Raw genomic sequence first — 22,960 nt, 5'->3', positions numbered from 1 at the left:
TGCTCACCACTGTCCCATGTATTTCTCTGTGAGGTAGTTACAAATAAAATCTTGATTTGTCAGAAAAGCAAACTATCAAGACATTGTACTTTAGAATAATAATTGATATTTAATATTTTACTAGTAAACTGGCTTGTCCAGAAAGAGTTCACGTTCAGAATGTGCTGACACCTGATGGGATACTAAAAATCATGCTCTTGCCCGGCAGATGTGGCTCAGTGGTTGGGCATCAACCCATGAACCAAGAGGTCACCCTTAGATTCCCAGTCAGGATACAGGCCTGAGTTTAGGGCTGACCCCCAGTAGGGGGCGGGCAGGAGGCAGCCGATCAAGATCAATGATTCTCATCATTGATGTTTCCGATTTCTCTCCTCTTCTCCCTCCCCCTTTCTGCAATCAATGGAAACTTTTTTTTAAAGCATGCTCTTCTCATCACAGGGCTCTGTCCTATTCGCAGAGTAGGCGCTTCTCGAATAGAGAAGTCTAAAGTCACATTTTATAAAGGGAATTCCCTACCCATCTTGACATCCTTTTTCTAAAAACAGGTTAGAGCCTGGGTTCCAATTTGGATCCACTACTTACTAGCTATGTGACCTAGAGCAAGTTAATTAACCTGAGCGTCAGTTCTCTCCTCTTAAAAAAAAAAACAAAAAAACTACCTACCTCACAGAATAGTTACCAGTAAGTTTATGTTTGTGAAGCACCTAGAACAATGCATGCAAGCCTCAATAACTAATCTTGTGTAAATGTATCTGTGACCCTTAGCAGGCTTACAAATTACAAAAATTTAAGGTAATCCGAAAGTTATCTGAAGGACTCCAAACCGCAGAGTGGGTCCTCAAACGTGTTAAGTGATAACTCTGTTGCGTGTAATGGTGTTGGGTGCTGTTGAAGCAGGGTTAAAGAAGTGACGGAATTGTAGCGTGATCTTTTTTTCCCCCAAATATATTTTATTGATTTTTTACAGAGAGGAAGGGAGAGGGTTAGAGTTAGAAATATCGATGAGAAACATCGATCAACTGCCTCCCGCACCCCCCCCCCCCCCCACACACACACACACACTGGGGATGTGCCCGCAACCAAGATACAAAGAAGGTGGCGGGGATCGAACCTGGGACCCTTCAGTCCGCAGGCCGACGCTCTATCCACTGAGCCAAACCGGCTAGGGCGTAAGCGTCATCTTATTGTTTTTCCAATTTTCTGAACAAAAATCCAAAAGGAGGGCATTTAAGGTGGATAGTGAATATTTGGTGATGCCTTCCACATGCCCTCGGGGCAGCCAAAGGGGGGGAAATCCACGCGGGACTGAGTTTACGCTTCCGGCACACAATGCGCTTGGACAGACCTTAAGAAAACCCAGAGGAAAGCTCCAGGCAGCGGCCGGGAGGACGAGAGACCTGGGCTGTGAGCAGTGAACCGAAACAGGACACCACGGACCCGAGATCGGACTCTTCCCTCTACTTGGAACGGGACTCAGCCTCGGCGCTCCCGGGGAGCGTGGCGCGGTCGGGCCCCTGACCTAAGAGAACGTGCGCCCGGCCGGTGAACAGCTCGCCAGACTGACACAGAACGGTCAGCGCAGGAGGAGCTGGGCCGGGTGGGCGGGAGCGCTCCGCCTACCAACCCGGCCCAGCGAGAGGGGCGGGCGGGGAGGGCCGCGAAGTGCACCCGCAGGCTGGGTCACCGCCCGGGGACGGCGCCGACGCCCGGGGGAGGGGCGGGCCTGGGAGCGGCGGGCGCCGAGGCGGGACTCCCGCAATCGCCCCGCCCAGCGAGGACCGGAGCGGAGAAACCCCGCACCAGCTCCGCTCGCTGCCGCCGGGCCCCGCTCCGACCAGGTCCTCCCACGCTACTGGAGCCCGGTCCACCGGCGCGCGGCGGCCGCGGCCCCCACCGCTGGCGCCGTGGACGTCAGGCTGACCTCAGACGTGACGCCGCGTCGGGGCGGGGCCGAGCGGCGCAGGAGGGCGTTTCCGGAGCACGCGCTGGGCGTGGGCCGCTGACGTTGGGCTCAGGTGCGCGCGCTCCCGGAGCGCGGCCCAGGTGGCGGCCCGCAGTTCCCGGGGGCGGCCTGCCGCGGTGAGGGGTGACTCGCGGCGCGGACGCGAGTCGGCGCGGGGGCCGGGATCAGGGGAGTGCGGGAGGGCCCCTCGGCTTGCACTCACGTGACCGGCGGGGAGGTTTGGGTGGGGGCGGCGAGACGGGTGGGCCCCCGAGGGTGAGGAGAATTGCTCGGCTCCACCCCTCGCGGGTCGGCCCGTCCCAGCTCAGGACCTTCCCTCGGGCTGGGGCCGGACCCGCCGCGCCACTTCCCGGCCCGCCTGGTCCTCGGCCGGGGCCCGTCTGACCGCCGGAGCTGACCGGGTTGTCTCCCCCGCAGGGCCGCGGCGAGAAGGGGAGAGTCCGCGCTGTCCGAGGGAGCCGCGCCCGCCTCGGCTCGCGCCCTGCGGGGGCCCACCGCACCCGAGGGGATGGAGAGGCGCCTCGGAGGCCCCAGCGCTGCCCGCCATCCCACGCTGGCCGGCCCTCGCTAGCTGCTCGAATTTTGCGTTTCGTAGACCACCTAGGCCTTGTCTCCCGGGTCAGTGGCGTTGTGGTTCGGAAGAAATGGAAGAGAAGGAGCGATGTGACCGATTCCGTTCTGTCTTCCTGCATTGAGGCCTGGTTGGCTTTTACAAAGGAAAACACAGCAAGAAAAATCGTGGGGTTTTTCCCGAGGGGGGGCGGGTGGGGAGGGTGGGAGAAGGGAACAAGGTCTTAGGTTTTTCTATGATTTTTTTTTTTTAAAAATTCTGCACTTTGACATTAGTGGTGAAAAAACACTAATTCAAAAGTTATTTTTCTATTGCGAAGAGGTGGATTGTTTTTCCTTTTGATTCCCATCTTTTCTCCCCGTGACAAGGCATAAATCATGGACACCGGAATATAAGGTGGACCTCAGGAATCCTGAACAGACCCAGAAGCTTACATTCTTCCTCAGGAGGGGAGGGTGGGGTGTTTTTAGCCCTCTCTGGAACCCAAAACGAAAAACATGAGTTGCGTGCCATGGAAAGGAGACAAGGCCAAGTCGGAATCCTTGGAGCTGCCCCAGGCGGCACCCCCACAGATCTACCACGAGAAACAGCGCCGGGAGCTCTGTGCCCTGCACGCCCTCAACAATGTCTTCCAGGACAGCAGTGCGTTCAACCGGGAAACGCTGCAAGAGATTTTCCAGAGGTAGGGGACCCCTTCTTGGTTTCTGGATACTTCTTGCTATTTCTGAATTTCTGTGAGTGGAGCAATGTCTCATTTCCATACACCTTCAAACCAAAAGTATTGTCAGCTAGATGCTGTTAACAGGAATAAGGGACACAGAACTGGAAAGATAACCACTCCACGTATGGTTATCTTTCCAATGATAACCACTCCACGTATGGTTATCTTTCCAATTCTGTGGGCTAGGCACAGTGCTAAGAGCATCAGCAATGCCATGGGATACATGTTGTTATTTCCATTGCATCGATAAAGACAGGGCTCAGAGAAGTCCAGTGACTTGCCCAGGTAACAGACGAAACGAGAGATGGAGCCAAGTTTGAATTGAGGTTTGTGTCTATGCTGTTGACCACTGTGCTATAATGCCTCTCAAGTCCTGCCCCTAAGGACTTGACAGTCTCGAAGGGGACAAGATAAGTACTACTCAGTCACCTGCCATCAGAGATGGAATGTTGTGGGTTCTATAGAAAGGTGTCTGCACAGTCCCACTGGCGTGGCTCAGTGGTTGAGCACAGACCTATGAACTAGGAGGTCCGTTCTATTCCTGGTTAGGGCACATGCCTGGGTTGCAGGCTTGATCCCCAGTGGGGGACATGCAGGAGGCAACCCATGAATGATTTTTCTCTCATTGATGCTTCTATCTCCCTCTCTGAAATCAATACAAAAAATATTTTTTTTAAAAAAAGAAAGAAGGTGTATACACCGTGCTCAGCCTTTCTTTGAGACCATGTGCTAGCTTTTGTGCTTTCCATATATTATTTTGTATTGCCCTCCAAACAGTGGTCTACTGTTTCTATTTTACTGATGGAGAAACAGGCAGAAAGGTCAGGTAATTCGTCCAAATAGCTTCTAAGTAGCAAAGCTGTGATATGAAGCTGACTCTTGATCCCCTCCCTTTTTTACTTCATTCTAGATACCCTTTCTTATCCACTTTGCCAGATGCTACATGACGGGTTGATAGAAGTTCAGCTTTTCTCTCTCTGCTTTGATGTTCTAAAATTCTTTTATCAAAGGGTTTTACAGGGAATGGGGCCCTGGCAGGTGAGATAATATGTCTCAGATCACCAGGTCTTGTCAGCACGTCTGCAGTCCACAGCAGTGAGCCTATCTGATTCCTCCAACTAGAAAGTGTTAAGGCCTACTCAGTTCTCAGTGCAGATAAAGCTGAAGAATTCTTGAAGCAGTGCATATTGGCAGTTTCAGAAGACCCTTTTCTCCCTTTACTCAGATAAAATTATTGTGCCATAAGGGCCTGTATTACAACTGGAAACAATCTATTTTGGGGTGAAAGTCCATAGGTGTAGACTTTTTACCCTGAAAGAACCATAGACCTCTCTTAAAGGAATGATAATCCCAGGGTGTTGACAAAATTATAATGAGAGTAATTGTTTTTCTCTGCCAATAATAACCGTAGTTATGCCTTAGCTGTGCAAATGTGTCATTTGCATTAAGGCCATTACCTGGCAAGTAGAATTAATTCTCTTCAGGAATCGGGCCCTGGCAGGTAGGTAATTTGTCTCAGATCATCAAGTCATGTAACTGAAAGGAGTAGAAAGGAGGCCAATCCATTACACTGCTTCCTTTTCACCAGCCATTCATATTTTTTTTAATTGGATATTTGCGAATTATTTTCTAACCTAAGTCTAGGGAGAAGGAAAGGACTCACAGTGAGTAGTTGAATATGCTTTGTACAATACCTGGTAATATGTAGCAGTCTTTTTTGTTTGTTTGTTAATCCTCACCATTGATTTTTTTTTTAGAGAGTGGAAGGGAGGGAGAGAGACAGAGAGAGAACCATCAATGTGAGAAAGATACATGGATTAACTGCCTCCCACACGCACCCCAATCAGGGCGGATGATCCAGCATGCAACCAAGGTACATACCCTTGACTGGAATAGAACCTGGGACCCTTCAGTCCTCTGGCAGAGGCTCTATCCACTGAGCCAAACCGGCTACGGCAGTGGTCGGCAAACTCACTAGTCAACAGAGCCAAATATCAACAGTACAACGATTGAAATTTCTTTTGAGAGCCAGATTTTTTAAACTTAAACTTCTTCGAATGCCACTTCTTCAAAATAGACTCGCCCAGGCCGTCGTATTTTGTGGAAGAGCCACACACTCAAGGGGCTGAAGAGCCGCATGTGGCTCGCGAGCCGCAGTTTGCCAACCACGGGGCTAGGGCAATATGTAGCAATATTGCAGCAACCTTATAGTGATCCAAGGATTCAGTTAAATTTGCCCAGTTTCACTCACTAGTAAATTTCAACAGTCAAGATTCATTCAGAAGTTTTTCACCTCTATAAATTTGGCCCCGATCTGAAATGATGACAATCTTCAGATGAACACTCACTCTGTGCAAAGCACTGTTTCCTCGTGTTAAGTCATTCCTCACATTGATTTTAAAAAATAGATTCTGTTATTTCCCATTTTTTCAGATAAGAAAATCGTGGCACAGAGCTATTAATGGCAGGATTTGGACCCAAGCTTTGTAACTCCAGGGCCTCCTAACTGCTCTGTTGCTCCCTAAGTATTGGAAAGGCACGTCAGAACAATTACATCATCAGTAGCTGTTCACTCTGCTAATAAGTTGGCTCTCGGTCTGAAGATGTGGACTATGATTGTAAACTAAATAATAGTGGGGCTCTTTTAGCTGTGTTTTCCCTGAGTGAAAGAATGCTAAATACTTGCTAAACATTAACATGGAACCAGAGTTCTATTCCTGGCTTTAAAGCTTGAGCAAGTTGTACTACACTCCCCAATTCCCTAGCAGCATAGTGTAAAGATCCACCTTAAAGTAATAGCAAATCAGTACACAAAGAGAATACTCTGTCCCCACTCCAAGAATTCTATAGTATAGTATAGACTATTTTGTATGGAAAGGTTCTGTGTGGATGAATAGAAACAAACAAACAAAAAAGCATGAAAAGGATCCGAGGAAAAAGCAAAGGAGAAGAGGTGGGAGAGAAAAAATGGAATTTTTTAAACAAACATTTACTGGCTGCCTGCAGTGTGCCAGGCACTGCTGGACACTATAGAGAAAACAAGTTGAAAAGGACTCAGCCACTGAGAGTACATCTCGGAGATACACATTGGCCAGTCTTGAGAACAGACTCAAGTAAACTTAAGAAGCATGGAATTTAGAATAATGTAAAAGGAAAAGATCGATCTATTTAGGTCCTAACAGAAAGAACAGTAAAGTTGACAGGTTTACCTAGATAATTTTAAATTCCCAGATCTAAAGTTCTTTGAAGATGTGACTAATGAATAGTAGAAATGAGAAAAAAAATTGATTAATGTTAATGCCATTTGTTGAGAAGGAAGTTCATCCTAGCAGTTGAATTTTAGCCAGATAAAGGAGAAATACAAAAGCAGGGTGGAGTTTCAGTACAGTTGTGCCTATGAGATGACTCATGTTTGGAATAAAAATGAGTAGGAACTTAGAAAGAACTAAGCTAATGACTTGGTAGCAACAAAGGGACGAGGAAGAGAGGAGTCAGAGGTGTGGCAGGCCGGGTCCAAGATTTGGAGATAGTGGTAATATCTACAGTGATAGCAAAAAGGCACGAAAAGGGTCAGTTTTCAACATGTGAAATTAGAGAAAAGATAGAAATAGTGTTCATGTGGACATTTGATCTCATACATTTTATCATGTACGTCTATGCTTTGAAAAGAAAGGACTTAGGAGTTAAATGATACGGCAGCAGCTTTGCAAGGTTATTTTGAAAATCCTCAGGTCTCAAACATTTTCACTAGATTCATCTCAATTTTTCAGTGATCAAATGTTCTTGCAGCTAAGTATGTGTTTCCTCTCAAAATAGCTGCTAAAATCTAGACAGATGTTTAGATTGGTACTAAGGAAAAAATCTAATGCAACCTGGAAGGGACAAAGATTGTAGATATTGGTGAGCAGCCAGCTTTCTCTACTATAGAGGGGAAGTCCTCCTGCCTTCCTGTTGAACGGTCCCTGAGCCATTTAATAGGAAGGAGCCACACTGAAAGGTTGGTGGTTGTGCCCTGGCCGCTGTGGCTCAGTTGGTTGGAGCTTTGTCTCATACACCAAAGGTTGGGGTGCATGCGGGAGGTAATTGATGTTTCTCTCTTTCTCCCTTCCTTCCTCTTAAGATCAATTAAAAAAAAGTAAAGGTATGGTGGTTGTAAACTGAGAAAAGATGTTAAGTGTTAACCTCTAGAGATTTGAATTATCTCATCTAAGGGCCAAACATAATCACCGTCACCATCATAACCAACATCTACTACAGAGTACTCCTGTGATCTGTACTTTACACTTAATAATTTAAAGACATCAGGAAGTCATATTTTCTAATGTCACATCTCTTCAGACCTGATAAAAGGAAAATAACAATTATGGGAGAAAAGGAATATGAATGAATGTCTCCACATCTACTTTTCTTTAAAATCTGAACTCATCAGCATAGCCAGACACAGTGGCAACCATGAGAGGATCTGGAACTTATCTGAGGTGTGAGACCTGGACTAGAGCCTATCTTCTCACTTGTAGATCACTTCAAATCCAACAACCTCTTGGCTGTGACAACAGTGAGGAACCTGCTCTGTGGTCCAGAATTTCTAATGAAATTAAGAGTCAGTCCTGAACAAGAATTTGCCAGGGAGTCCCAAGAAAACAGTCCATTGAAACAGAACAGGATCTTACGGAATTCAGTGGGGTCTGTGTATCGAAATATCCAGGAGGCTGTTTAGTGTAGCCTTAGTTCTGTTCAGAGTTAGGAAGTTGAATCCTAGCTCTGCCCCTCACTAGCTATAGATGGCTGGGCAAATCACTGTAACCTCTTTGTACGTATGTAGTTTCCTTATTTACACAGTGGGATTAATCTCTATCGCAAGATTGTTGGAAGGATTAAGTGATAAAGCTTATAAAAGTAGCTAACACAATGGGCACTCACTATTACTAACATAAAAGCAAGTGCTAGTGTCGTAGGTACACTGGGTAGACCCCACTTGTTCAGATAACCACTCTGGGAATGAGATGGAAGCCATCCTCGGCATTTCCTGTATTGATCGGTTTGACCAACACACGTTGACTCAAATTGCCAGTGCCTAGCTGTGAGGGATAAGAGTAGAAGAGCCATTTCCTTTCCTTCAGGAATTTACTATTTGTTTGGACATGTATGAATAAAACGGCATTCTTCAACGGTCCTTTAAGATAGGAATCATTCCCATTTTCACAGATAAGCTAATAGGCATGGAGATTAAATCTCACCATTAGCATGGATGCTGCATGGAAGTTCCTCCCAATCTCCCTCCTTTTTCTATTACAAAGGAGCCAGGAAAGATTCCATGGAGGAGAGAGGATGTGAGGATGAGCCTAAAGAAGCTTTAGGACAGTGATGGGCAACCTTTTGAGCTTGGTGTGTCAAACTTCGCCAAAAAAACTGAGCATAACTTGGGTAGTGTGTCACTTTGAGGAAAAAACATTATTTCGCAAATGTTTCATCCTCAGGAGCAGCAAATGTTTCATCCTCGGCATGCGGCCGCCTCAGTGGCCACGTGTCATCAGAAATGGCTACGCGTGTCAGTGCTGACACACGTGTCATAGGTTCGCCATCACTGCTTTAGGATTTGACTTGGACAGAAAGTAGGATGAAAGCGGAGAGGCCAGAAATAACGTTTGTGTGGTCAAACATGTTTGGGAAATGAAAGATACACCCCGTCTCCTCAAGACTCAAGGTGAATATTAGCATATTAGGGGTTCCAAGAAAACTTGCAGGAAACCTGTTTTCTTGTTTCATTCAGCCATTGTATTGAATGTTTTCTGTGATCCTCTGGGAACACACTTGGGAAAGCTCAGCTCTGAGGTGTGAGCCTGGTAGGTAGGGACTTAGGTGGTGAAAGAGGAGGAAGACTCGGCAGTTTCTTTGTCGAAGTCTTCCTGCATCCAGTGGCTAGAGACTTCACTGAAAGGATGAGACGCTATTGAAAAACTGGTGAAGGGAAAGGAACTGGATCTATCTTGAGCTGGGCTTTTTTCATATGTTTTTGCATTTAATCCAAGTGCCCAAGAACCCACTGAGAGCCTTTGTCCTATTAAGCTACATTTCAAGCCCAGGCCCCAGGGGCTCAGCTGGCCTTTCCTCTTATCAACCTGCTGCCACCACCACTCTGGTCTTGGGTCCTTGCTATAAGACAGGCACAACTGCCCAGCTGGTGTGGCTCAGGGTTAAGCATCGACCTTTGAACCAGGAGGTCATGGTTCGATTCCTAGTTGGGGCACATGTCCAGGTTGCAGGCTCAGTCCCTAGTGTGAGGCATGCAGGAGGCAGCCAGTCGATGATTGTCATCATTGATGTTTCTATCTACCTCTCCTTGCCCTTCCTCTCTCTGAAATTAATAAAGACATATTAAAAAAAAAGGCACACTGGATTCCAACAAATCTGAGTTTGAATCCTCGTTCAAACTTGAAAGATCAGGGATTAGTCATTCAAACTTTAGTTTTCTAAGCCTATAAAATGTAAATAATTCATAGCCTCATGGGCTTATTGTGAGGATTAAATTAGATACATATGAAAGCATGTCATGGGCTTGGCACAGAAGTTTCCAATAAATGGTAGTTATTACAGAGAAAACAAATTTTAGTTGCAGAGTGGAATTTAATATCTTCAAGTACCCTTTACTAGTTCTGGAGACAAGCACATAAGCTCTTTTCGTTTTAAGGGTCCACTGCTATTTTCAGGGAAAGAGATAACAAAATAAATACAGAAAGCATTTCAACAACACTCCTTAAGCACCTATCAGGTGCTAGGCACACTCTTTGGGCCCTGGTGAGGTAACATTCACAGGATAGAGAAGGCCACTGCGCCCCCTGCCGTCATTCTAGTGTGGGAAAACAGACAAATCAGAAGACATGTCCAGTAATAACAAGGGCTGTAATTAAAGCAGGAATATATAAGAGGAAGTGACTGGGAGAAACCTAAGGATGGACTGTCAGAAAAGGCCTCTAAGGCAATAATACTTGAGACCCAAATAATGAGCAGACCGAGTGACGATCTAGGGGAAGAGTATTCCAGACAGTGGCAGCCGTTGAGTACAAAGGCCCTCAGTGAGAAAGCTTGTGTGTTCAAGTAGCAGAGAAGGTCTGTGTGGTAAGAGGGGCGATGAGGTCAGCAGGACCCCAGGGCCTTGCAGGCCAGAGGAAGTAGTGTAGATTGTGTTTGGGGAGCCATTAGAGGATTTAAGCAGTGGCAGGAATATGTTTTATATTGAAAAAATGATCTGGTATGTTTGCTGTGTATAGAGTAGTTTTTTACTTTTTAAAAAAATTTAAATTCTTTATTGCTTAAAGTATTACATATGTCTCCTTTTCCCCCCATTGTCCTCTTCCCGGCCGTTCCCACCCCCCAGCACATGCCCTCACCCTCCTCCTGTCTGTATCCATGGGTTATACTTACATGCATGCATACAAGTCCTTTGGCTGATCTTTTACCCTCCCCTGCCTTCTCTCTGAGGTTAGATGATCTGTTCCATGCTTCTATGTCTCTGAATCTATTTTTGTTCATCACGTTTTTTACTTTTTATAAGGTTATTCTTAAGTTTTTAGAATTGACTTAAAAGTCTCCATTCTCGCCGAAACCGGTTTGGCTCAACGGATAGAGCGTCGGCCTGTGGCTGAAGGGTCCCAGGTTGATTCCAGTCCAGGGCATGTGCATTGGTTGCGGGCACATCCCCGGTGGGGGGTGTGCAGGAGGCAGCTGGTCGATGATTCTCTCTCATCGATGTTTCTGGCTCTCTGTCCCTCTCCCTTCCTCTCTGTAAAAAATCAATAAAAATATATTAAAAAAATATCCATTCTCTTTTGGAGATGGTATTTATCGGCTCCTAGACATCTCTGCTTTTGTTTGTTTGTTTGTTTGTTTGTTAATCCTCACCTGAGGATATTTTCCCCCTTGATTTATAGAGAGTGGAAGGGAGGAAGGGGAATGGGGAAAAGAGAGAAAGAAAGAGGAGAAACATCAGTGTGAGCGAGACATATTGTTTGGTTGCCTCCAGCACTCACCCTGATAGCCCGGGGATCGAACCTGCAACCCAGGTATGTGCCCTTGACCAGGAATCGAACCCAAGACTATTTGGGCTGGCGCTCTTAAGCACTGAGCACCACTGGCCAGCGTGACAGCTCCACTTATATCCCACACTTCCCTTCCTCCACACGTGCTGCCCTTTCCTTCAAGATGGCCTTTCCTCAGGTCCTGGCCTGACAAGCCTATGAAACAAAGTATAGGACTGGAAATGCCTTCAGAACTGACCTTGCCTTGAGGTGAAGGAGTGGCTAAGAGGCCTGGCCAGAAATGTCTTTCACTGGGTGAGCAAACCAGACTGCAGTTTTGTTTGGTACAAAAATTTCTTTCAATTGATTCTTTTGTTTTTATTTTTAAAAATTCTTAAGTATTTTACACATACACGTGTATATTTGGAATGCTTTACGTGGGTCATACATTGCAGTTTCATTTAGGCCTTACTACATTTTATTGCTTTATTCCTGGCCCCAAGTCATACATTTATGTTACCTGCCTGGGCTCCTGTAGGCCTTTGAGTGTTAAATGATTAATGATTATCAAGTGTGTAAGCTTTAAATGGAAAGCATTTAAATGTAAAAAAAACAAGAATAACCAATACTACCCATGCAAATGAAAATATCATATACTATTTTCCATTGTTTTAAAAAAGGCTTGTATCAGGGCAGAGAAATCAGCAAGGAAAAATCTGGCAGAAATGGGTAGGCTGGGGATAAATGAGACTCCTTCATGGAACACTCTGTGTACATTGACTTCATTGTAGACACACTTTTTAAATGACAGGCAAATAGGCTCCATCACTACTGAATTATTATTGTTTAATTTTTTATATATTTTTGTTGATTGGGGGGGAGGGGCGGGGAGAGGGAAGAGAATTAGAAACATCAGTGATGAGAGAATCATTGATTGGCTGCTCCTGCACGCCCTCCACTAGGTATGGAGCCCGAAACCTGGGCATGTGTCCTGATCAGAAATCGAACGGTGACCTCCTGGTTCATAGGTTGACACTCAACCACTGAGCCACACCAGCCAGTCCTGAATTATTATTTTGCATCAAAAAAGAAGTAACCCCTGGACAGTAAGAGCCCAGACTACAGAATACTTGGTTGAAAGCTTGGTTTACTTGAATGGGGTAAACAAACTTTTGGGGGGCAGTGGCCTAAAGTGCTCTCTGTCTCTGGTAGTGCAGGCTGAGGAGGCGTTAGGCAGATCAACAAGTCTCAGTCCTCCTCTCACATCTTTAGGTTGTCTCCAAACACCATGGTGACCCCCCACAAGAAGAGCATGCTGGGAAATGGGAACTACGATGTGAACGTCATTATGGCAGCACTTCAGACCAAAGGCTATGAAGCTGTTTGGTGGGACAAACGCAGGTAATCTGAACCAGGCTTGACTTGATGAGAACTGGCACACCGGGAATGAGTGGGGAGGTAGGTGGCCAGTTGTGTGATAGCCAGGCAACCTGACACCGTTTCTCTTCTACAGGGATGTCAGTGCCATTGCGCTCACTAACGTCATGGGCTTCATCATGAACCTGCCCTCCAGCCTGAGCTGGGGTCCACTGAAGTTGCCTCTCAAAAGGCAGCACTGGATCTGTGTTCGAGAGGTGGGTGGTGCCTACTACAACCTTGACTCCAAACTGAAGATGCCCGAGTGGATTGGAGGCGAGAGCGAGCTCAGGTGCGTGTGGTGGCTAATGTGCTGGGTGGGGTCCTACAAGCTCATCTTTGGCTGTTGGACAAAGGAAAGGAAATTCCTAGCTTCTTGGCCTTCTCCCTGCCTCCCTTAGAATCATAAGGTCTCAGATATGAAAGACCTGAATCTTTGATAGTCCATGAAGCTCCAGCTCCTGGGATACTGACCTTCTGGTCTGGCGGGGCTGGCCTTGTAATTTTATCTACACTCAGACAACTGTGACAGCGTAGCTGCCAGTTCAGAGGAAGGAAGACATTCAGGGCAGAGAGGACTAAACGTCTCGAAGAAGAAACTTTTTTTCCCCCACAATTAGAAGTCCTTTGCTTTAGAGTTCTTTTGGCTGGTTCTGTTTGTCACAGAACTAGCTATTTAGGCAGTAATATGAACAGAAATTCATATTGGAAATCTTAACTAGACACATTGAGGGGTAACCAAAAGTGGAACCCTCTAAGAGCCGATCACTACGGAAGTGTTTTTTAGGATTGCCAAGGGTATAAATTAATGAGGTTACTGGTGAATATATGGCCCCAAGACTGGAATTTGCCATTTTAACAGCATCTCATTCTCTCTTACATTTTCCCCCATAGGAAATTTCTAAAACATCATTTGCGAGGAAAGAACTGTGAACTCCTGCTGGTGGTACCAGAAGAGGTGGAGGCCCATCAGAGTTGGAGGGCTGATATGTAACAGTTCTGCCAGCCTTCCCTCACCTCGATCCCCTAAATCCTCCATGATGTGCTGTGGCCTATACAGTGGGTCTGCCCTTGCCACTTCCCCAAACATCTCATCGGGTTTTTCCCCTCAGATTCGACAGTGTGCAATAGGCCAGAGGTGTGAAATGTTACAAGAACCAACCAGCGTTACTCATTCCTGGGAAAGGAAGGTAGGAACTCTGTGCTTAGGACAAGCAATAGAAGACCCTTGTTTTATTTGAAGAGACAAGGAAAAAAAGGGGGGGGGGGCAGTTCCTAGCTTATTTTTCCCTTTCCTCTGAGGACTTGACAGAGGCTCTGCTGGAGTTCACTGCTGCTCTGACTTACCTGGAGATGCTGCCTCCATTTCCCCTTTCCTGGCAACTAGTGGGTCTGAAGACACAGGTCATGCAAAGCTGGTGTGACTGGTTTGAAGGACCCAGAGCAAAAGGCCTCTCAGGAAACCATCTCGAAAACCCCAGCAGCACTACATCATGCCATCTGCAACCCTCAATGCCATCCCTTATCCCATTTTTAAGGATGGTTTATGGCTATCCTTGTAGTTTTATAATGAAAAGTTCTCTAATATTTCACACTGAGTGGTTGAATCCTGCAACATTCTAGCATGACAGGGTGAGCTAGATACCTAAGAGGACATGGCCAAACCAGGTGGGCATGGGCAACCTGCCTGCCTCACTCCAGCAGTGTCCCTGCCATTTCATTAAGTTAGGAGGCTCTGGGGCACAAGATAAGCAAAAGGGCAGTTTTCCCTGTTGGCCCACTCTGACCAAATCAGGAAAAAATGAGCCTGCCTTCGACATCAAATTCCACTAGTTTAAGACAGTTGGGTGAGGAAGTATTGTGAAGAGAACAGCTGGAGTCTAAGTCCTAGGCTGGGAGTCACTATAGTGAGCAGAGTCCTCGAGTTAGGTGGTTATGTGTATTATGTTAGAGGACTTGGGTCTGTCATCTTTCTCTAGTTTCCTTTACAAATCAACTAAGAATTGATCCGCCCCTACCTCTTTAAATAGTCGTAGGCCACTTTTCTCCTAACTCTGGAAAACACGAGAGGGAGGAGGAGGGGAAGCACTGCTTATATCCAAAGTGGTTGTAATTGCCTCGAGGCAGGTGGGCAGGCAGGGATGGCCCCTCCAGGCCTTTCCGATCAATGGTCTTGGCAGGCCTGAGAGCTGCTCCACTAGCCAGACTTCTCCAGCAGCAAAGCCAGCCTGGGGCCTGCATGTCAAACCTGAGCAAGTTGAACAGGATGAAGCTGAGGCTTTCTCCTCCCCACTGTGACTGGAGTGCATGTTTACACCAGCACTTTTTCTGCACATTTATCTTCAATCCAACAAGGCCGTTTTTTATGCTGAGTAACAGAGGCCACCAAGCGGCTACTGCATTACACTGTCTGAGCAACTGACTGCAAACTCTTGCACCATTTTCTACATCAGACTTGCTTGGCTCCACAGACAGCTCTGTATCCCTGCACAAGACATTCCAACCACCACCAGCCAGAAGTTACAGCCAGCCTTGCTGACTGTCATAAGCAGGAGCTTGGACCCATTGGCACTGTGATAGATAGTAAGCCATTTCCTGAGAAGAGGAGGAAACCTCTCCAGTGTGCTGGGGCCTGTGCAAATGGCACTTCACAGGAGTCCCCATGTACTTAAGAGTCCATGAGCCAATGGGATATGCAAAGACGTTTAAACATTTCAGGGCTGGTATCTGTTCATATCCAATTCTGGTGCTTAGGAACAGGGGCCTGCGCTGATGCCTAAGGGCAAAAAGCCCTATTTCCTTTAAGGAAGGGAGCAGGCCTGACCCTGATGCCCATAAGGGGTGACCCTAGGCTTTTTGTTTTTCTTGCTTTTACCCTCCCCTACCCCCAATTTTGTTGGCCTTGTGCTGGGTTTGTTTACAAAAGATGTATTTTGTTTAACCAAATATTAAAAATGGAAAACTCCGTACATAAATCTCATGTCTGCCTAAATTCTGTAATTATGTACATAAGGGGGGGGTGTGTAAACGAGTATGATGCTGCTTTAGAAGGAATTCACTAAAATCACAATTCATCTTTGAGAGAGATGTTATGGTTTGGGGCAGTTCATGTCTTGGTCCTAATATGGTCTAAGTTTGAGGTGCATATCCACTAACACATGCTTGACACTTGGTTGGAACCATTTTAAACATTTAATTATAAAAGTGAGCACTGACTTTTTTCTCTTTTAGACACACACACAGGTCTAATGGCCAAAATGTGCAGAGGAAGTGAGCTGCTCTGCCCTCCACAGAACCATCCTGCGGGGAAACTGCTGCCGCCCTCCCTCTTCTCCAACATACATAGGAGCTCACAGTGGCTGCCTGTACACCACAGCAGCAATGCATTTTGTATTTCACATAGTGTGCATGACAAAACAGAACCGTCGTTAACGGTCAGCGATACATCCTTCCCAGTGGCATCAGTTCATATTCCACCATCAGACACTGAGGAGATCTTCTGGTTAGGAGTAATTTAGTGAGAGGCGGGATGGCCGGAGTTGGGAGTGACCATCTGCTTCGGTGCACTCTGGTGTCAGAGTGAGGAGAGAAGTCAGTCAGGAAAGCTTGGAGGGCACAGTTGCAAGTTGGGAGTCTCCATGAGACAATGAAGGGGAAATTTTCCCAACCAAATTGTTTTGGTGCCAAAAAGAAAAGGAAAAAAAATCAGCAGTTCAAACAGTATTGAATTTTCAAACTTCTCCCACCAAGACGGTCAAATATAACAGTAACAATCTAGATCTTTCCAGGAAGTGAAGGTAGAGCCCCTGGCATTCCTCCTGACAGCCCCGTGTTAGGCCCTAGGAGTATCTGGAACAGAAAGGAAAGATGTAAGGCACCACACAGACCGGGGATCTCATTTTTCATCCTGTCTAATAGGGGGCAGACAAGGTCTACAAAAACAATGCTGACCGCACAATCAAAGTGCCTAAAAAACATGGGCCAGACCCAAGCGCTACCCACACGTTAACTGCTGGTCTACTCAGGTGCTGTCTGAGCTCACCTGCCGCTGCTGCAGTTGCTGCTGTTGCTCCATTTGCAACTTCTCAGTCTCAAAGACAACAGGAAGAACCAGGATCATGAAGGAAGTTGTCCCAATCCACAAGGCTGCCCTGGAAAACCTACAAAAGGATTGTGAGCATGATGGGAGGCAAAACCAGACAGCTGCACCAAGAAGGAACAAATTCCTCATGCCACCGATGCAATGCTTTTGATAAACACGCTACCCAACTCTTGCACCATACTCCTACCAGAAACAGGAGGAGCAGTTCTGGTAGCTGAGTATCTAGTGACAGCAATGTTAACATTCTCCTGAGTTCTTACAAAGATACGGATACGTTAATTATCTCACACAATCTGAAATGAGCCTAACAAGGATCCTACCCAACAAGAATCCCCACGTATAGACAAGGAAATTGAGACTAAGAAAGGCTAAGGTACCAGAAGTTCAAGGTCACTCAACGGTCTAGGTGACAGGCCGGCTCCCAACCCAGGTAAGACCCTTCCAAGGCACGCGTGCATTCATGGCACCCCAGGCACACCCCAGTGTCCTTGCCCTTGTCCCTTACCTGTACATTTTTTGAGCCACAAAGAGGGAGAGATCAAAAGTGGCTCCGGCCGCGGACCGGATCCTCTCCGGAAACATCTCCGTCAGACCCCAGAGTCTCTCCGACAGGGTCTCATCTGGCTGTGGTGGAGGAGGCCGGGGTCTTGGACGCAGCAGCGGTAAGCTCCCCGCGCGCCGGGGCACGCCGACCACCCACGGAGCTAGGGCACTCGGGGCCCAGCGGGGCCCCTAACTCCGCCTCCGGAGAACACGCCTCCGCTCCGACCTCTCCCGGCTCCACGACGCGCCAATGCCCTGATCCCGCAGCACGCGGAGCCCACACCCCCGGGCGGGACGCTCCTGTTCGGACCCCCGCTCCCGCCTCGCCCCGCTGGGCCCCAGTACCTCGTCGTCGTCATCCTCTTCCAGCTCCTCCTCAGTCTTCTCCGCATCGCCTTTCGGAAGCAATTCGTCCGGGGGCAGGGGAGCACCTGGACCGGGGGCAGCGACGACGGCAGCCATGGCTGTAGGGGGGAGGGAAGGAGGGAGGGACACCGGAACCGGAAGAGAGGAGGCGAATGTAGCGCAGAGCATAGAGCTGCCCTTCCGGGAGCTGGAATCAGGAGGGCGGGGACAGCGACGCCCTCTGGCCGGCAGTCGTCATCCGCCTTCAGCCAAGTCGGACGCGGCTGAGTCCTGGGAAACAAACCCGGGGCGTTTGCTCAAGTCCGGGTTCTTCCGCAGGAATTCTGTTCAGAGGGTTCCGCGTGGGCCCAGACACCTGCATTTTAACAAGCTGCCCAGGGATCGCCCTTAGAGAAACACTAATCTAGTCTCATTTATCTGAGTGGTGTGCTGTTTGAGAGTAAGTTAGAGATTTGAAGGTTAATTGGTCTTTTGGGAAAACATCAAATAAACAGACCCAGTATACTAAAACAAAGGCCAGAGTTAACGCTTAAGGAGCGGGCATTGTGTGTATGTTGAGGTACTGTTTTCCCCTATCTTCGAAATAAAGAAATTGAGGCACAGTACCGGTTACTGTATTTTTGGAGGATAGATTTCTGGAAGTGGATTTGCTACCACAAAGTATGACATTTAAAATTTTGCCAGGTATGAGCTCATTGCCCTTGAAAGTATATACTTCCACAATAGTGAATGAAGTGTCCTTTTCCCCACACGCTCCCCAGAATTAGGTATTAACCGTATTTTAATATTGTGCCTATATGATAGATGAAAATGCTTCTTTTTAATAATATGCCCCACAGTTATTATATACAAGGATAATTTGATCTACATCGTTAGCCAATTGACCGTGGAATGGGAGAATCTCAGAACTGCACCATCCAAATCCTTATCTGCACTTGCCCATTCGGGAGCAGGAGAACTTGCACTTCCCCCAGATCCGGGCCTCAGTTTCACTCATCTATGGACTGGGCAGCTCTGATTACAAGAAGTTTTCATGTCACAAAGGGTGCCTGCTGTATGATTCTGTTACATAAAGTTCAAAAACAGGCAAAACCTATCAATGGTGAGAAGGATAGTGATCCCTTTGAGGAGAAGGGGTTAATACTTGGGAAGGGGCGAGAGAGTAACTTTTGGGGTGCTGCTGATAAAGTTCCTGCCCTGGGTGGTGTTACATGGGTGTGTTCATTTTGGATAGTTCATCAGGCTGTATACACCTATGAATTACATTTTTGCATGGTAACCTTTTTATTTTTTTAAGTAGGCTAGATCTACATCAAGCATGTCAAACTCGAGGCCGGAGGGGCCGCATGCCTCACTTAGCGTGTGGCCCCGCCTGGCCGTGAGCTTGACATGCTTGCTCTACATCAATGCAAGGGCAGCCTAAGAACCCAGTGCCAATGGCTTTCGATTCTTTTAGGGGCTCTTTTAAGAAATGTTGGAAGACCAATATAGCAAAGGCAATCTTATGTGGAAAGTACAGACTTCAGTGACTCCAAGTAGAAAGTCACAATGCTAACGAAAAGAAGTTTTAGGTTAATTAATTTTGTTTATAGTATTCACAAGAGCAACACATGATTTTTTAAAAAATCCTATGTTTAAGGCTAAAGAGCTCTTTCAACAATTAAATTGCCGTGGGATAAGGAAAAAAGAGAAATCAGGCAGTGCAGAGTATTCAAAACCTCGGGAGTAGATGAGATGGTCTAGAAAAGGCAGAATGGGAAGAGAAGACAGAGGACAGAGCCCTGTGAAATCAGACATTTAAAGGTCAGCAGAGCCAGTGTGGCTCAAGGGGAGGGCATCATCCCATGCACCCAGAAGTCCCCGGTTCAATTCCCAGGTTCCTGGTGGAGACATCTGCCCGGGTTTCAGCCTCAACCTCCAGTAGGGGGCCTGCAGGAGATGTTTCTCTCTTCTTTTCTCTCTCTCTAAAAAAAAAAAAAAAAAAAAAAATCAATAAAAATATTTTTTAAAAGGTCATCAGAATACTTAAAATCAAAGAAAGAAGAAAAGTGGTTGCCAGGGGCTGGGGGGAGGGGAAGTGGGAATTAGTGAATAGAGAGTTTCAGTTTTACAAGATGAAAAGTCTTCTGGAGATGGATAGTGATGATGGTTGCACATCATGCATGTACTTAATACCACTGAGCTGTATACAGGAAAATGGTTAAGATGGTAAATTTTATGTTGTGTATTTTTCCATAATAAAAAAATTTAAATATATTTTATTGATTTTTTTACAGAGAGGAAGGAAGAGGGATAGAGAGTCAGAAACATCGATGAGAGAGAAACATCGATCAGCTGCCTCCTGCACACTCCCCACTGGGGATGTGCCCGCAACCAAGGCACATACCCTTGACTGGAATCGAACCCGGGACCCTTCAGTCCGCAGGCCGACACTCTATCCACTGAGCCAAACCGGCTAGGGCCATAATAAAATTTTTAACTAAAAGCCTAGTCATACCTAAAAACACTTTTGTAAAGGTGTGGGAGGAAGGGACCCTCTTCCCCCACGCCAGGAGGTCCAAGGGGCTGCTGGAGAGGAAGGGGAGGGTGGCTGCACGGAGGGTTTGGAGGAGAAATGCTCAGTGGCAGCAAAGAAGACAGATGGACTGATGCCAGGCCACGAAATTAAGGGCTCAACCAAGGGAGATGATGGCCCGTGCCTGGGGACACGTGACTGCCTTTGCATGAAGACGGGGTGTTCTAAAACCCCACCCCGGAGCCCTTCTCAGTCCCTATCCCTCAAGTCCAGATTTCCACCACCCCTGCTTCTGTCCTGTTAAATTTGAAACGGGTAAAATAGCTCTTAATTTGGATTGGTGGAGGGCAGAGATCCCTTTGAGAATCTTAGAAAAGATAGAAGTCCCCCACCCCCGCACCCGATAGAAATACACACTAGCTCTTATCCGGATAGTTTGCACATGGAGCCCTTGCTAGGCCTCAAGCCGTAAAACTCCCTGAGTATTGCCTCCCGTCCTGCACTCACGCCCCCTCACACCACCAGGACTTCCTACCTCAGCTCTTCCCTAACAATTCTTCCCCAATCTGACACTCGGCACAGAAAGTCATGAAACTGTTGTAGTGATTACAAGAGATAATAACTGTCAGCTGGATAGCACTCTTTACTCCAATGCCCTTCCCCCTATCCCCCCAGCAGTAGATTTGGTTAATAAAGGCTTCGAGGGGGAAGAATTTTAGCCAGAACCTGAAGAATGTATCTGCCTAAAAAGGTAAGATCTTGGAAGTATATAGCATCCCAATGGGGGGGAAAAGGTTAGAGTGGTGATATGGGTACCTCGCCCTCCTCTTCACTTAAGGGACTTGCATCAATAGGGTGATTTTTGACTCGGCTCACACCCCACAGCCCACCCGTGGGCTCCACCTTCAATGCGTGTCTCCAGTCTGCCCACTTCACTTCCTCTCCTGCCACTTCCCCGGTCCGGCCTTGCCCCCTTCCGTCTGTCCTCACCAGAGAAGCCAGAGGGAGCCTTTGGAAACCCAGTTGATCACAGGATTCCTCTGTTCAAACTCACCAACAGCTTGCTTCCTCCATCACTCACAAGTCCTTCTTCCCTGCAGAGTTGTCCCACATTCCGGCTCCCACCGTCAGGTGCCCGTGGTGGTGAGCCGGGGGACCCACCTCATTGTGACACCCAAATCTGCTCCCGTGATTCCCAAGGTTTAGTCCCGGCTCTATCCCTTCCAGCTGTCACCTTCTGGGACGCTGTCTTCAGCTAAAAGCAGGGGATGATACGATTGACGAATTCTCGTGAGAATTAGAAATAGGTACCTGGCATCAAGGGTGCTCTTTAAATGTTTGCTAACCATAGTGGCCTAGGAATAAGCAAACTCACTTGCCCCATTGCCTGCACCTGGAGATTTAGGCCCTGTGTATATTTGTCTCCTATGGGCTGGAGCTTCTACCCATCCCCCATTGAGTGGCCAGTAAGGATGAGCTACAAGCAGCAGCCTCAGGGCACCCCCACCTAGCTCCTCTTCCACTGTGGCTGGGAGGCTATGATCCTAACAGTTCCTGAAACTCCTGCGGTTCGGTTCCTTGTCTGCAAACAGGCATGCTGCTAGTCTGTGCGCCCAGGACTGAGCTGAGGAGGAAAGGAGTGTGTGCAAGGGCCCGAGCCCCCGCCAGGCATGTACCTGCCGCCCACGGACATCACCCCTGGGCGCTGTCTCCACCCTCAGTGCCCTCCCTCTTTGGGAGCTGAATCCCTCTGACTGCTGGCTGGCTCCTTTCTCCAGCCAGAGCCACTCAGCTCAGCTCAGACTCAGGCACAAAACTCCCCCTCTAGGAATCCAGCCCCGCCCCAACTCCTTGGTCCCTGCCAGAACCAGGAGAGTCCAACTCCCCAGGGAGAGCAGGGGATTGGGGAAGACAGACGGTTTCTGTCCCAGGTCAGCCTCTGCCAATATCCCAGCAGCCGGAATGCTTCCCTGCAACGGGGACACTTCCCACGACCTGAAAATTCTATCTTCGGATGGAACAACAGCTCAGACTCCAGGTTCCACTTCTTCAAGAATGGATGCTTCTTTTTTCACTCTGGTCACGGAGATTATGCAACATCATTTAATTTAAAGAAGTAGTGTGGCTCAGTGGCTCAGTGGTTGATCATTGAGCCATGAACCAGGAGGTCAGAGTTCAATTCTCATGTCCGAGTTTCAAGCTCAATCCCCAGTAGCGGGCATGCCAGAGGCAATCAATGATTCTCATTGATGTTTCTCTCTCTCCCTTCCTCTCTCTGAAATCAATAAAAATATACTTTACTTTTTTTTTTTTTTTTTGATGATTAGAGAAAGGAAGGGAGAGGGAGAGAGAGAGAGAAACATTGATGAGAGAAACATCATCAATCGGCTGCCTCCTGCACGCCCCCCACTGGGGATCGAGCCTGAAACCCGGGGATGTGCTCTGACCAGGAATCGAAACTCGACCCTCTTGGTTTCTGGACCGACGCTCAATCAATAAGCCATACTGTCTGGACAATAAAATATATTTTTTAAAAGTACACTTTGTTTTTATTTTTTAAATCTTTATTGAAAAACAAGGGGGAAAAAAGGTAGTGTAAACAAGAAAGTCGCACAAAAATATAGTGTTGCATAGAAGACTGGTGATTGCTGCTGAGAAACTGAAGCCAGAGGATGTGGATTTGGGGAACAAACACTCTTTAAAGCACAGAGAGAGTGGCCTGAAGGGCAGAGGTCAGGGCTCTTTAGA

The 22,960-nt window shown here is 47.3% G+C and overlaps 2 protein-coding genes across 3 annotated transcripts; one reads left to right on the top strand and one right to left on the bottom strand.

Annotated features, from left to right (window-relative positions):
• The first annotated feature begins 1,788 nt into the window (after nucleotides 1-1,788).
• On the top strand, nucleotides 1,789-15,666 carry JOSD1 (Josephin domain containing 1). 2 transcript variants are annotated; one of them, XM_054719535.1, is made up of 5 exons: nucleotides 1,789-2,015; nucleotides 2,381-3,216; nucleotides 12,543-12,671; nucleotides 12,784-12,978; nucleotides 13,581-15,666. In XM_054719535.1, exons 2-5 carry the CDS (start codon nucleotides 3,032-3,034, stop codon nucleotides 13,678-13,680), a joined length of 609 nt encoding a protein of 202 aa, XP_054575510.1. In that variant the 5' UTR covers nucleotides 1,789-2,015; nucleotides 2,381-3,031; the 3' UTR covers nucleotides 13,681-15,666. The 2 variants fall into 2 exon arrangements, with proteins under 2 accessions (XP_054575510.1, XP_008142838.1); XM_008144616.3 differs by having other exon boundaries at nucleotides 2,013-2,079.
• A 193-nt stretch (nucleotides 15,667-15,859) lies between these two features.
• Nucleotides 15,860-17,813, bottom strand: TOMM22 (translocase of outer mitochondrial membrane 22). The gene is made up of 4 exons (XM_008144617.3): nucleotides 17,677-17,813; nucleotides 17,294-17,412; nucleotides 16,729-16,846; nucleotides 15,860-16,535 (listed from the first exon to the last, which is right to left on the bottom strand). Exons 1-4 carry the CDS (start codon nucleotides 17,791-17,793, stop codon nucleotides 16,461-16,463), a joined length of 429 nt encoding a protein of 142 aa, XP_008142839.3. The 5' UTR covers nucleotides 17,794-17,813; the 3' UTR covers nucleotides 15,860-16,460.
• Nucleotides 17,814-22,960: the final 5,147 nt, after the last annotated feature.

Source organism: Eptesicus fuscus, chromosome 7 (assembly GCF_027574615.1).
Source record: "Eptesicus fuscus isolate TK198812 chromosome 7, DD_ASM_mEF_20220401, whole genome shotgun sequence".
In the NCBI taxonomy this organism is placed as follows: Eukaryota; Metazoa; Chordata; class Mammalia; order Chiroptera; family Vespertilionidae; genus Eptesicus; species Eptesicus fuscus.
Note: the sequence above shows the minus strand (reverse complement) of the source record. Positions and strands in the feature narration are given on the sequence as shown.

What these genes read in the sequence shown, in the direction of transcription:
- JOSD1 (XM_054719535.1), top strand. Translation starts at nt 3,032, where the DNA reads ATGAGTTGCGTGCCATGGAAAGGAGACAAGGCCAAGTCGGAATCCTTG. An exon ending in CTGCAAGAGATTTTCCAGAG is followed by an intron (nt 3,217 to 12,542) that starts GTAGGGGACCCC and finishes TCACATCTTTAG; the next exon opens with GTTGTCTCCAAACACCATGG. An exon ending in GTTTGGTGGGACAAACGCAG is followed by an intron (nt 12,672 to 12,783) that starts GTAATCTGAACC and finishes TCTCTTCTACAG; the next exon opens with GGATGTCAGTGCCATTGCGC.
- TOMM22 (XM_008144617.3), bottom strand. Translation starts at nt 17,793, where the DNA reads ATGGCTGCCGTCGTCGCTGCCCCCGGTCCAGGTGCTCCCCTGCCCCCG. An exon ending in GTGGCTCAAAAAATGTACAG is followed by an intron (nt 16,847 to 17,293) that starts GTAAGGGACAAG and finishes ATCCTTTTGTAG; the next exon opens with GTTTTCCAGGGCAGCCTTGT. An exon ending in AGCAACTGCAGCAGCGGCAG is followed by an intron (nt 16,536 to 16,728) that starts GTGAGCTCAGAC and finishes TTTCTGTTCCAG; the next exon opens with ATACTCCTAGGGCCTAACAC.